The sequence below is a fragment of the Schistocerca americana genome, chromosome 6, assembly GCF_021461395.2.
Source record: "Schistocerca americana isolate TAMUIC-IGC-003095 chromosome 6, iqSchAmer2.1, whole genome shotgun sequence".
Lineage (NCBI taxonomy): Eukaryota > Metazoa > Arthropoda > Insecta > Orthoptera > Acrididae > Schistocerca > Schistocerca americana.
In genome coordinates, this window is record NC_060124.1 from 90,199,214 (window position 1) to 90,214,477 (window position 15,264).

At 44.3% G+C, this 15,264-nt stretch overlaps 1 protein-coding gene across 1 annotated transcript in view; it reads right to left on the reverse strand.

Moving 5' to 3' along the window:
• The window catches only part of LOC124619426 (phospholipase A1 member A-like), a 106,243-nt gene that overhangs the window by 14,296 nt on the left and 76,683 nt on the right, over positions 1–15,264 (reverse strand). Inside the window, exons 6-7 of the mRNA XM_047145800.1 lie at positions 12,368–12,553; positions 8,893–9,070 (exon numbers count right to left, since the gene is read on the reverse strand). Coding sequence (XP_047001756.1) covers positions 8,893–9,070; positions 12,368–12,553 — 364 coding nt within the window. The remainder of the gene's footprint in view (positions 1–8,892; positions 9,071–12,367; positions 12,554–15,264) is intronic.

A 15,264-nucleotide genomic window follows, 5' to 3' on the forward strand; every position in this document is an offset into this window, starting at 1 on the left:
TTTTTCTCCGTTACCACACGAATCCTGTAAATGTTTCGCTGTATTTGTACAAATCTTCATTTTTCCCTGGTCTTCCACGTTCCATCTACAGTTTTCTGTGTTTCTGGTGTTCTCCTCTGAATCTTTCTTACCTTTTCTAATGTGTTCGCTGTTCTGTTTAATATATGTTACTTGTTCTCTGATAATAAATCTTTGGATATATAATGTCAGTTTAAAAAGTAGTAACAAAGCAACAATTTTAAAAATAAATTTTGCTGTAATAGGAAAGGGACACGTTCTTCACATTCTGGAACATTTTCTATTTTTACTAACTGGTTTTGGCTTCTTGTACCGTCATTAGGGCATTGGGTCATCACCAGAAGATGATATGAGAGGCTGAAACTAGTTAGAGAATAAATAACAATTCTTCTAGTATATCATTTTATGTATTTATTATCATAAGAACAATTTAATTATGATAATTTGTGATTAACTGTTTCGAGTAGAAACAAGCTTTAAACAGCTCAGAAACTAGTGACGTGTGACTCTGAGGATACTGAGATTTCAATTTTGAGTAATCTGACAGAATACAACATTTCAATTTAATTAGATATACCAAATATAAATGTTGGGAGCGTCTGTGCTGATTAATTACGGGATATTTTCCTGACACAAAACGACGCGCGCCCGACCCAAAGAGTAGGCAGGACGCTGCGTGCCGACAACCGTGACAAAGTTTCCCAGTTGCAAGTAATTGTGGGTGTCTAATCGCTGAAGCAGGCAGTCGACTGTGTTTACCGAGTTTAGAGGCAGCTTAAGTCCAGCATTTAAATTAGGTGTAAATTGTTGGTCTCCCGCATACGCGGCGATAACCAAAACTTAGTAGTTTCTTGTCAGAAAAGTTTTTACTTCAGCGGCGACTGTGCGTACGTGCCTGTTACTCCGGCTGATACGCTGAACGGCAATTATCAACACGCACAAGAAAACAAAACAGGAACTGCGCCGAGCCCCGTGTAAGATACGCCGTGCTTGCTGTCTCTACTTGCGTCTTCGTGCTATGCCACCAACCGTACAAATCAGCTGTGCGTGCAGCATAAGTGACATACTGCAGGGGTAACCGTGGCGAATTCGCTCAACTTCGGCTGTTTGCTGTTACTCTGTCCATCCGCAACTGTTGTGAATAAAGTTGTCCAGATCGCTTAATATATTTTTTATGTACAGCAACGTTTCGGCTTCTGCCATCATCAGATCAAAGCTGAGACCTGTTAAAGTTAAGTGTCAGTTGCAATGGAACCTACTACTAAGGGTAAGCCGCGCGGGATTAGCCGAGCGGTCTCAGGCGCTGCAGTCATGGACTGTGCGGCTGGTACCGGCGCAGGTTCGAGTCCTCCCTCGGGCATGGGTGTGTGTGTTTATCCTTAGGATAATTTAGGTTAAGTAGTGTGTAAGCTTAGGGACTGATGACCTTAGCAGTTAAGTCCCATAAAATTTCATACACATTTGAACATTATTTGAGCTAAGGGTAGTAGAATGAGATGGTGAGATGCTTTTGTCGGCCGTGGTGGCCGATCGGTTCTAGGCGCTACAGTCTGGAACCGCGCGACCGCAACGTCGCAGGTTCGAATCCTGCCTCGGGCATGGATGTGTGTGATGTCTTTAGGTTAGCTAGGTTTAAGTAGTTCTAAGTTCTAGGGGACTGATGACCTTAGTGCTCAGAGCCATTTTTTTGAGATGCTTTTAGAGGTACGGGAGTTCGATCTGTTGATCTCGTCATTTGTCTTATTGAAGTTGTATTAATCAGTTCATTTTGTCATTTTCGTACGTAGAGTTCAGTTAAATAATAAATACTCTTCTGAGGTAACAGCAGTATAAGCAAATGTTGTCTGTGTGTTTCTGTCGCATGAGCTCCTCACATATTTATAATTTTATAATCGGAGTATAAAATTAAAATATTTCAATAATTATTTCATTTTTATTCTTAAGCATTTGAACACAGATTAATAAGATACAAAATCCTACACTGTAGGTAAGCTGTCAAAAGACTGGCGTCTGTCGATATGTGTCAACATCTGTGAAAGTATGTCACAAATTTTGGCGGGCTCTTCTATCACGAGACAGAAAGCCTAAAGTGCTGTACAAGTATTACGTGACCAAGAACAACACGTTATGAATAAATTGAAGTATTTCACGAAAACAGATGTGAATGTAAGTCATAAACAATACCGCTATCGCTAATTCCGCTTGCAGCATACAAAAATCGAGAAGAATCCAAGACTACAATGAACTTTCGTCGAGAGCGGCTATCTAAAAGGTAGTGCATATTATGGCGCGCTACCTGTTCTCAAACATCTCTTAAAACATTGCAGTATATCCGTTATGTTGGCGTAAATTGCTGTTAGCAGAACTGAAGGTAGAATATGTATTGTCGTCGAAAACAGAAGCAGACGCGTTACATATCCACTAAAAACTGTCACCCCAGCGATTATCGTTTCCTCCATTTCATGCAGTTCTCTGTACCAGAACAGCTTTGTTAATGAAACTGTTGTGCTGAGATGTTAACGATGGTAAAAAAATACATACAAGCATTGGAAATCTTCTTGCTACAATTTCACTCGATGGAAACGTGAATCATTTTGTTTACAGGCCAGTGCACGCTGACGACCTTAGCTAGTAGAACCGTAGAAGATTTTTTGAATTCAGACATTATATCTCACTTGGAACGAACTAATTTCCTTCATGAAAATAAGTAACTGTTCCGAAAACATCGTTCATCCGAAACTCAACTCACGCTCTTCACACATGATATTCTCAGTATCATGGAGAGACGAAGTCGGGTTTATCCAATTTTCTAAACTTTCCAAACGCTGTTTAACCAGTACCGTTTAAAGAAAGTTCACTCCTGTACAACATCCAGGTGTCCGACTGGATAGAAAGTTTCCTGTAGTGCAGCATGTAATCTTATGTACAGAAACTGAAGTGATGTCTTGTATGCTCCAGCGGAGTGTAATAGCATCGTTTTTATTCACGGTACGCATTGATAACTTAGAGGATGGTATTAGCTCGAGTTTCAGATTTTTCGCAGATGTTATTTTCGAAGAGATCGTGTAGGGTAACAATTGTAGTAATAACAAGTTTCGAACATGCCTGCCTGAGATAGTATTGATCAAAACTAGTAAAAATCTTCGTATAAACATATGCGCGGAAACCTGTACCCGTTGAGATATGAGCCAATCTGTCCTCTCATTCCCATCTGCCTGTAACGAAGACGTAGACACTACAGACAGTGGTGACTGTGGTTAACACGTATCAGACACATTCTACAGCCCATCTTCCTCTTTGAAATACATCTGGTTCCGTTTCGGATTATGTCACACGCTCCTGTAACTTCCGCACGTTGTCGATGGGTTGGACATACACCAATGCATTTAAAGATCTCCATAACCGGAATCCAACGGGTCCAAGTCTGTTAACGGGAAGGTCATATTATCGGACATCCTCTACCAATTCACTGCACATGAAAAGTTCGGTTGTAACTGAAGAAACTAACTGGTGACTATTCAGTAGTAGCATATTGCAAAACTGCAGTTTTTCTACAAAAGAGATTGGATAGAAAACACGTATCTGGTGGAACTAACAGGCAAAATATAGCGCATTCAAAGTGCGCATGGCTACATGTTTGTGTGAGCGGCGCGAGAAAGTGCAACTGAAACGCAACCACTCGAACAAAGAGAGTATATAGCACGCGAGAAGATGTTTGGAAAAATTCAAGAACCGTCTTTCACGGTCGAAAGGCAGAGTATTCTCCAGCCCACTACATACCAACACCATTGCAACAGTGTGTATAAAACTAGGGTAAGAACACGTCGAACAAAAGCGTACAGGCGGTCATTTTTCTCATACTCCGTACAGGAACAGAAACAGAAGAAATCTTAATACAGGGTATCTCACAAAGGGGTTTAAACTGTTGGAACTTCAATAAGTGAGGACATATTAAAAATAACCCGATCCAGTTGTGATTATATGGTGCTCTCATGACTAATGTGTGTAATCATTCATTTCCTTTTGTTTATTTTCAGTTGACACTAACTACATGTAAATAGCAAGAAGGCTGGAAACTAGTCCTTGGAATAAAGAAAGCTGATTTTAAAGTGTTGTTAGAAATGTGAAAACATGACAGAAGTGCAAAGACGACGGTGGGCAGAGTTTGATGCTGCGCCACCGTCAAGTGTAACAATAACGAAATTATTCGACAGATTTGAGAGGGAAGGGATTTTGCGTGGTACGAAAGATGGATGGACGTATTGGTACAAACTTTCACAAGGTCCCCAAAGAAGTCCACATGGCAACCTGCGCGTGAATCAAGTGTAAGTAAATCAGCGCATTTTAAAGCAAACAAAGTTGAAACCCTACATTCTCAGGTTGCTTCGCGCGATGAATGAGGACGATCCGGATAGGTGCTTCGAAATCTGTGAATCTATTTGCAATAAAGAACAGTTGACTGATGCTGGAGCGATTTAAGGAAATCACGGAAAACCTAAATGAAGATGGCCGGGCGCCGGATTGAACCGTCGTCCTCCCGAATGCGAGTCCAGTGTGCTAGCCACTGCGCCTCCTCGCTCGGTGTCAGGAGAGCTCATTGACTTCGAACATGGATTAATAATTGGATGTCACATGAGTAATAAATCACCCCTTCTGTAGCTGTCCGAGTCGACTGTTGGCGTTGTGATTGCGAGGTAGATATGCGAAGGAACAACCACAGGTTAAACCAATACCAGGCGGACCTCACGTACTGGCACAGAGGTCCCGTCCACTGTTGCACAGGTGATTTTAAACGAACTGCATACAGCCCAAATATCACAATGACTGTAAATAGAGAATTCAAAAATTGGGTACAATGTTCAAGCAGCTCCTCATAAGCCACACACCTCTGTAGCCAGTATTAACTGACCTTTCAGGTGGTGCAGTGAGTGAAGCCATACGTTTTGGCAGTCCGATGGACTGACTTTCAGTTTGAAAACCCCCTGGGAAATCTTACTGTTATGCTGGAGCCAAGGTAGCCCCTGAGGGCCCTCAATCCATATTACATCACAGAGGACGGGATTGTCGATGTCCAAGGCGTACCAAAAGCACCATGATAAACATCGGCTATTTACATACAAGATAATGGAAACAGACATTCCGAGCACTACTTCCTGCAGGGGGAGCTCGAGCCACAGCCTGCAAGAAGTATCACTACACCAAAACCTGATTGGCTGGAGACAGCTATTTAGGGGCTATTGCCTTTCTTTTGTTGTTCAGTCATCAACCTTGTAAACGTACACAAATAAGAGTTGTGTTTGTGAAAAACTGCGAATTGTCAGTCACTACAGTTACCAATCATGATGTGAACTACCAAGAACGTAATACCAACTAGATGATGTTACGGTATGGGGGTGTTTTTCGTGGTTAGGGTATAATCGTCTTACTGAGCCTAAGAAAACGCTGAATGCGGAAGATCATGAACAGTAGAAGAACGATTGGGAGACGATGATTGTTTGTATTAGCATGACAGTGCATCATAGCAGAAAGCAGCATCTGTGAGGTAATGGTTTGTGGACAGTAATATTCGTGAAATGGACTGGACTGCCCAGAGTCTCGACCTGTTCCCAATGGAACACACTTGGGGATAGTTAGAATGTCGTCATCGATGAAGACCTCAACGTCCAGCTTGACTACTTTCTCCAGTCTCTGTTCCTGAGGAAGAACTGGCTGCCCATTCCTCTACAGACGTTCGGATAGTTCATCGAAAGTGTCCCTCGCAGAGTTTAGGCCATATTATAGGCGGTGGACACACACCATGTTAATGTCCACTAATAGGTGTCCGGATGCTTTTCATCAGATAGTGTATTGTTGCAGTTGAGAGTTCGAATCGAGAACAGCTGCCAACATGAGTAACGTAGAAGTAAATATCCTCGGAGTAGTGAAGCAACTTAAATCACTTAATAAAAGCAAGTCTTCTGTTCCAGACTGTATACCAACTAGGTTCCTTTCGGAGTATGCTGATGCATTAGCTCCATACTTAACAAACATATTCAACCGTTGCCTCGACAAAAGATCCGTACCCAAAGACTGGAAAGTTGCACAGGTCACACCAATATTCAAGAAAGGTAGTAGGAGTAATCCTCTGAATTACAGGCCCTTATCGTTAATGTCGATATGTAGCAGGATTTTGGAACATATATAGTGTTCAAACATTATGAATTACTTCGAATAAAACGGTCTATTGACACACAGTCAACATGAGTTTAGAAAACATCCTTCCTGTGAAACACAACTAGCTCTTTATTCACATGAAGTGTTGAGAGCTATTGACAAGGGATTTCAGATCGATTCCGTATTTCTGGATTTCCGGAAGGCTTTTGACGCTGTGCCACACAAGTGACTCATAGTGAAATTGCGTGCTTATGGAATGTCGTCTCAGCAATTGACTGGATCTGTGATTTCCTGTCAGAGAGGTCACAGTTCGTTGTAATTAAGGGAAAGTCATCGGGTAAACCAGAAGTGATTTCTGGCGTTCCCCAAGGTAGTATTATAGGCCCTTTGCTGATCCTTATCTACATAAACGATTTGGGAGACAATCTGAGCAGCCGTCTTCGGTTGTTTGCACATGACGCTGTCGCTTATCGACTAATAAAATCATCAGAAGATCAAAACAAACTGTAAAACGATTTAGAAGAACTTACGGAATGGTGCGAAAAGTTGACCTTAAATAACGCAAAGTAAGGTCATCCACATGAGTGCTAAAAGGATCGCGTTAAACTTCGGTTACACGATAAATCAGTCTAAACTAAAACCCGTGAATTCAACTAAATATCTAAGTATTACAATTACGAACAACTTAAATTGGAAGGAACATATAGAAAATGCTATGGGGAAGACTAACCAAAGACTGCGTTTTATTGGCAGGACACACAGAAAATGTAACAGACCTACTAAGGAGACTGCGTACACTACGCTTGTCCGTCCTCTTTTAGAATACTGCTGCGCGGTGTGGGATCCTTACCAGATAGGACGACGGAGTGCATCGAAAATGTTCAAAGAAAGGCAGCACGTTTTGTATTATCGCGAAATATGGGAGAGAGTGTCACAGAAATGATACAGGATTTGGGCTGGACATCATTAAAAGAAAGGCGTTTTTCGTTGCGACGGAATCTTCTCCCGAAATTCCAATCACCAACTTTCTCCTCCAAATACGAAAATACACTACTGGCCATTAAAATTGCTACACCACGAAGATGACGTGCTACAGACGCGAAATTCAACGGACAGGAAGAACATGCTGTGAAATGCAAATGATTAGCTTTCCAGAGCATTCACACAAGGTTGGCGCCGGTGGCGACACCTACAACGTGCTGACATATGGAAAGTTTCCAACCGATTTCACATACACAAACAGCAGTTGACCGCCGTTGCCTGGTGAAACGTTGTTGTGATGCCTCGTGTAAGGAGGAGAAATGCGTACCATCACGTTTCCGACTTCCATAAAGGTCGGATTGTAGCCTATCGCGATTGCGGTTTATCGTAACGCGACATTGCTGCTCGCGTTGGTCGAGATCCAACGACTGTTAGCAGAATATGGAATCGGTGGGTTTAGGAGGGTAATACGGAGCGCCGTGCTGGATCCCAACGGCCTCGTATCACTAGCAGTCGAGATGTCAGGAATCTTATCCGCATGGTTGTAACGGATCGTGCAGCCACGTCTCGATCCCTGAGTCAACAGATGGGGACGTTTGCAAGACAACAACCATCGGCACAAACAGTTCGACGACGTTTGCAGCAGCATGGATTATCAGCTCAGAGACCATGGCGGCGGTTACCCTTGACGCTGCATCACAGACAGGAGCGCCTGCGATGGTGTACTCAACGACGAACCTGGGTGCACGAATGGCAAAACGCTATTTTTTCGGATGAATCCAGGTTCTGTTTACAGCATCATGATGGTCGCATCTGTGCTTGGCGACATCGCGGTGAACGCGCATTGGAAGCGTGTGTTCGTCATCGCCATACTGGCGTATCACTCTGCGTGATGGTATGGGGTGCCATTGGATACACGTCTCGGTCACTTCTTGTTCGCATTGACGGCACTTTGAACAGTGGACGTTACATTTCAGATGTGTTACGGCCCGTGGCTCTACCCTCCATTCGATCCGTACGAAACCCTACATTTCAGCAGGATAATGCACGACCGCATGTTGCAGGTCCTGTACAAGCCTTTCTGGATACAGAAAATGTTCGACTGCTGCCCTGGCCAGTACATTCTCCAGATCTCTCAGCAATTTAAAACGTCTGGTCAATGGTGGCCGAGCAACTGGCTCGTCACAATATGCGAGTCACTACTCGTGATGAACTGTGGTATCGTGTTGAAGCTGCATGGGCAGCTGTGCCTGGACACGCCATCCAAGCTCTGTTTGACTCAATGCCTAGGCGTATCAAGGCCGTTATTACGGCCAGAGGTGGTTGTTCTGGGTACTGATTTCTCAGGATCTATGCACCCAAATTGCATGAAAATGTAATCACATGTTAGTTCTAGTATAATATATTTGTCCAATGAATACCCGTTTATCATCTGCATCGCTTCTTGCTGTAGCAGTTGTAATGGTCAGTAATGTATGTTGTTGACACCGAGCTACATAGGGAGGAACGGTCACCGTGATAAAATAAGGGAAATCAGAGCTCGTACGGAAAGATATAAGTGTTCATTCTTTCCGCGCGCTATACGAGATTGGAATAATAGAGAATTGTGAAGGTGGTTCGATGAACCCTCTGCGAGGCACTTAAATGTGATTTATAGGGTATCCATGTAGATGTAGATGTAGGTGTCTGGATGCCTTTTATCAGATAGTGTACCGTTGCAGTTGAGAGGCTGCCACTGACCTGGGGTCGAGGAACTCGCCCATGAGCACCTGGTCGCCGCGGGCGGGGCACAGGCCCAGCAGGAAGAGGCTGAGCCCGCCGCAGCGCCAGCCCCAGAAGCCGCCGGCGGCGTCGCGGCCCGCCGTCACAGACTCGGCGAAGTACAGCGGCGCGCGGTGGTGCGAGCAGCCGAACCGGTCTGTCGGCACGACACACACCAAGCGCGTCACCTTGCGCAGAGCGCCACACCAGAATTATCCAAAGAAATTAATAATGCTGCACAGAAAACAGTTGGGAGGGTCAAAAATAAAAAGAAAGTGTGGTGCAGTGAAATAGGTGAAGAAGTTTTAACGAATGGGACCAATAAATGTTCTACTATGAAAAGAAGTGGCACCCCAGACTATCACTCCTGGTCGTCGGGCTGTGTGGCGGTGTTTTCAGACATGTTTTCGGCTGGCAGCCTCATTGATTTGTAATTGTTCTTTAGTCATGAGTCGCGCTTCGAATTGAGCTCTGATGAATGGAGAAGCCCTAGACAGCGGTGGGATACCATCCTGAATGTCGCCCACCATACGACATAACAACCAGGAGTGATGGTCTGGAGTCCAGTTCATTTCATAGTAGGACCCCTTCGTTTGTCATCTGCAGCGCCTTTACAGTACAGAGGTACGTCGGCGATATACTACGCCCCGTTTGGTTGCCCGTCATCTCAAGCCATCCTGGGCTTACGTTTGAGCAGGATAACGCCTGCCCGCACTCAGCGAGAGTTTCTACTACTTATTTCCGTGCTTGCCAAATCCTACCCTGCAAGGTAGGCCGATCCCTCGCGAATTGAGAAAGTTTGGAGTATTATGGGCAGGGCCCTCCAACTAGCTCGGGATTTTGACGATATAACGCGCCAATTGGACAGGATTTGGCACAATACCCCTGAGGAGGATATCCAACAACTCCATCAATCAGCGCCGAGCCGAATAACTCCTTGCATAAGGACCATAGGGCGAACAACGCGTTACTGACTTACTCAGTTTGTGGAGCTCTTTCTCTTGAATAAATCAGCCAATTTTTATGAAATTGTAATCATTTGTTTGTATGTACGTGCACATACTTCCGTCCCATTCGGAAAATTGCTTCGTGGTACGTCTTTTGTGATGACTTATAGTGTATATCAGATCTATAACTTTCAATCCAGTAGGGTCTATTGCTGCGATGAACTTTTAGAATGATTCCGTGATGCTTTCAACTGCCATTCCCTTTATTTCATGTACGATTGTACAATTTCGGCCTTAGGCCATTTTCGAGTATTTTATGGATGATAATGGTGAATTATGCCACTTATGTACACTACTGACCATTACAATTGCTAGACCACTAAGATGACGTGCTACAGACGCGAAATTTAACCGACAGGAAGAAGATGCTGTGATATGCAAATGACTAGCTTTTCAGAGTATTCAGACAAGGTTGGTCCCGGTGGCGACACCTACAACGTGCTGACATGAGGAAAGTTTCCAACCGATTTCTCATACACAAACAGCAGTTGACCGGCGTTGCCTGGTGAAACGTTGTTGTGATGCCTCGTGTAAGGAGGAGAAATGCGTACCAACACGTTTCCGATTTTGATAAAGGTCAGATTGTAGCATCTCGCGATTGCGGTCTATCGTATCACGACATTGCTGATCGCGTTGGTCGAGATCCAATGACTGTTAGCAGAATATGGAATCGGTGGGTTCAGGAGGGTAATACGGAACGCCGTGCTGGATCCCAACGGCCTCGTATCACTAGCAGTCGAGATGACAGGCATCTTATCCGCATGGCTGTAGTGGATCGTGCAACCACGTCTCGATCCCTGGTCAACAGATGGGGACGTTTGCAAGACAACAACCATCTGCACGAACAATTCGGCGACGTTTGCAGCAGCATGGACTATCAGCTCGGAGACCTTGACGCTGCATCACAGAGAGGAGCGCCTGCGAAGGTGTACTCGACGACGAACCTGGATGCACGAATGGCAAAACGTCATTTTTTTCGGATGAATCCAGGTTCTGTATACAGCATCATGATGGTCGCATCCGTGTTTTGGCGACATCGCGGTGAACGCACATTGGAAGCGTGTATTCGTCATCGCCATACTTGCGTATCACCCGGCGTGATTTTATGGGGTGCCATTGGATAAACGTCTCGGTCACCTCTTGTTCGCATTGACGGCACTTTGAACAGTGGACGTTACATTTCAGATGTGTTACGACCCGTGGCACTACCCTTCATTCGATCGCTACGAAACCTTACATTTCAGCAGGATAATGCACGACTGCATGTTGCAGGTCCTGTACGAGCCTTTCTGGATATAGAAAATGTTCGACTGCTGCCCTGGCCAGCACATTCTCCAGATCTCTCACCAATTGAAAACGTCTGGTCAATGGTGGCCGAGCAACTGGCTCGTCACAATACGCCAGTCACTACTCTTGATGAACTGTGGTATCGTGTTGAAGCTGCATGGGCAGCTGTACACGCAATCCATCTGACTCAATGCTCAGGCGCATCATGGTCGTTATTACGGCCAGAGGTGGTTGTTCTGGGCACTGATTTCTCAGGATCTATGCACCCAAATTGCGTGAAAATGTAATCACATGTCAGTTCTAGTATAATATATTTGTCCAATGAATACCCGTTTATCATCTGCATTTCTTCTTGGTGTAGCAATTTTAATGGCCAGTAGTGTACGTATGACATGGAGTCATAGGAGCATTCATGGCATAATTAGTACTAAATAAACCATCCATAAAATACTTGAAAATGGCCTAAGGCCGAAATTATACAATCGCACATGAAATAAAGAGAATGACTGTTCAAGGCACCACGAAATCATTCAAAAGGGATATCAGTTCCTTGACGATCTGTTTGTCGATATTATCTCTATATAAAATGTTATTCTCCTTCTTCAACGTCGTTTCTTAAGTACTGTTTTCCTTCTTTTTTCTTAATTCTGCAACAAAAATAGCGATTCCAAACAAATCAAGCACATGTCGCACCGAAAGTTTTTCTTCATTATTTGCCTCTTCCGACATAAATTACATGACGTTTCTTATAATAGCACAACTTTGCTCGCAGCTGCTGTGCACTGACACTGAGGTGCCATGCAATGTAGCAAAGAGGCAGCGACGAGAACGCTTGATGTGCGCAAGTCCACATGTGACAGTTAACTGCGGCAGCCGTCCGTTCGGAACTAAGGATGAGATTGCCCAGCGCTCAGGACGAGAAGGCGTTTTTGCGCTGGGGCCACGTTATTTTGCGCGATCTTTGCACTTCTTCAATACTGGCACATATTCAGGTTGTCTCACCTCAGTATCGTAGCACACTGAGAGAGGAACAACAACAAGATGGCGTAACTCATCTCTGCTGTTAGTTAGAGAAGCTTATTTTTCCGAGTGAGTATCAAACCTTCAAGTCTGCCCCTGGCAGGTCAGTGCCAGAGAAGAGGAAGGAGTAAGCGACTGACCAGAGGTTTCGCCGCAGCCGGGCTGGTCCACGCCGCCGTTGAGGTAGAAGTCGGCGTGCCCGCAGCGCTCCAGCTTGCCCTGCACCAGCGCGTTGGTGTGCAGAACGTCCACCAGGAGCGCGTCGCTCGCGTCCAGCTTGTGGTCGCGGTTCGCAGTCACGAACAGCGGCAGCGCCGGATCCAGACCTGCACGCACACACACTCTGCATCTTTATTTATTTAACCTGATCTTATTAGGGCGATCAGGCCCTCTCCTACATCAGACCACCGTTTCACTCGTACAGTATCTTTTTTGCGTCATAGTTTCCTAACAAGGGAACCTCCCCATCGTATCCCCCACAGCTTTAGTTATAAGTTGGCACAGCGGATAGGCCTTGAAAAATTGAACACAAATCAATCGAGAAAACAGGAAGAAGTTGTGTGGAACTATGAAAAATATTAGTAAAATATACAAACTGAGTAGTCCATGCGAAGATAGGCAACATCAAGGACAATGGGAGTCTAGGAGCGCCGTGGTCTTGTGGTTAGCGAGAGCAGCTACGGAACGAGAAGTCCTGGGTTCAAGTCTTCCCTCGAGTGAAAAGTTTAGTTTTTTATTTTCAGTTTATGTGACAAACACTTATGTTTTCATCACTTTTTTGTGAGTGATTATCGCATCCACAAGAAAACCTAAATGGGGCAAGGTAGAAGAATCTTTTTACCCATGTACAAGTTAGGTGAGTCGACAACATATTCCTGTCATGTGACGCACATGCCGTCACCAGTGTCGTATAGAATATATCAGACGTGTTTTCCTATGGAGGAGTCGGTTGACCTATGACCTTGCGATCAAATGTTTTCGGTTCCCATTGGAGAGGCACGTCCTTTCGTCTACTAATCGCACGGTTTTGCGGTGCGGTCGCAAAACACAGACACTAAACTTATTGCAGTGAACAGAGACGTCAGTGAATGAACGGACAGATCATAACTTTGCGAAAATAAAGAAAGTAAAATTTTCAGTCGAGGGAAGACCCAGGACCCCTCGTTCCGTAGCTACTCACGCTAACCACGGGACCACGGCGCTCCTGAGCTCACCTTTCCTTGATATTGCTTATCTTGCGCATGGACTACTCAGTTTGTATATTTTACTAATTTTTTTTCATAGTTCCACACATCTTCTTCCTGTTTTCTCGATTAATCTGTGTTCAGTTTTTCAAGGCCTATCCACTGTGCCAACTTATAACTAAATCTGTGGGGGGTGCGATGGGGAGGTTCCCTTGTAAGAAATAGCAATTTTAATATGACAAATAGTATTAAAATGATTTGAGTGTCTATAGCGACAACGTAAGTAAACAATACTGACTATGAACTAATAAAATTAATACTGGCAGTACTTCTGCTACTGCAGCTGCTGGCACTAATAATGATAACAGTAACATTAGTAATAATAGTATAATACTAACAATAATGGTAGTGCCAGAAACAAAACGAATTTTTTGCTGTACAAGACATATGTTTTCTGATATAGCAAGTTCTGGGAAAAGAAAATTTAAGGAAACTGCACCAAATAAGAATACTGGGTAAAAAGGAAGAGCTGATTGGGAAGATGAATGCAAAATGGTTCAAATGGCTCTGACAAGGGAACCTCCCCATCGCACTCCCCTCAGATTTAGTTATAAGTTGGCACAGTGGATAGGCCTTGCGAAACTGAACACAGATCAATCGAGAAAACAGGAAGAAGATGTGTGGAACTATGAAAAAAATTAGCAAAATATACAAACTGAGTAGTCCATGAGGAAGATAAGCAACGTCAAGGAGAATGTGTGCTGAGAAGCGCCGTGGTCTCGTGGTTAGCGTGAGCAGCTACGGAACGAAAGGTCTTTGGTTCAAGTCTTCCCTCCAGTGAAAAGTTTATATTCGTTATTTTTGCAAAGTTATGATCCGTCCGCTCGTTCATTAACGCATCTGTTCACTGTAATAAGTTTAGTGTCTGTTTTGCGACCGCACCGCAAAACCGTGCGATTAGTAGACGAAAGGACGTGCCTCTCCAATGGGAACCGAAAACATTTGATCGCAAGGTCATAGGTGAACCGATTCCTCCACAGGAAAACACGTTTGATATATTCTATACGACACTGGTGACGGCATGTGCGTCACATGACAGGAATATGTTGTCGACCCACCTAACTTGTACACTTGGCGAATGGTTAAAAAGTCTCTTCTACCTTGCCCAATTTAGGTTTTCTTGTGGATGTGATAATCACTCCCAAAAAAGTGATGAAAACATAAGAGAGTGTCACGGACGGACGGACAGATAATAATTGTCTGAAAATAAAAAATTAAAGTTTTTACTTGAGGGAAGACTTGAACCAAGGACCTCTCTTCCCGCTACCGCTCACGCTAACCACGGGACCACGGCACTCCTATAGTCACCCTCACCTTGATATTGCCTATCTTGCGCATGGACTGCTCAGTTTGTATATTTTGCTTATGTTTTTCATAGTTCCATATAACTTCTTCCTGTTTTCTCGATTGATCTGTGTTCAGTTATTCAAGGCCTATCCACTGTGCCAACTTACAACTAAATCTGAGGGGGGTGCGATGGAGAGGTTCCCTTGTGAGCACTATGGGACTTAACATCTATGGTCATCAGTCTCCTAGAGCTTAGAACTACTTAAACCTAACTAACCTAAGGACATCACACAACACCCAGCCATCACGATGCAGAGAAAATCCCTGACCCCGCCGGGAATCGAACCCGGGAACCCGGGCGCGGGAAGCGAGAACGCTACCGCACGACCACGAGCTGCGGACGAAGATGAATGCATGAGGGTAACAAGTGCGTACAGGAACAACGGTAATCCTTATTGTTGCTTTAGTAGATACGTCGTTAACTGTCTTCTGATGCTGGAAACGTT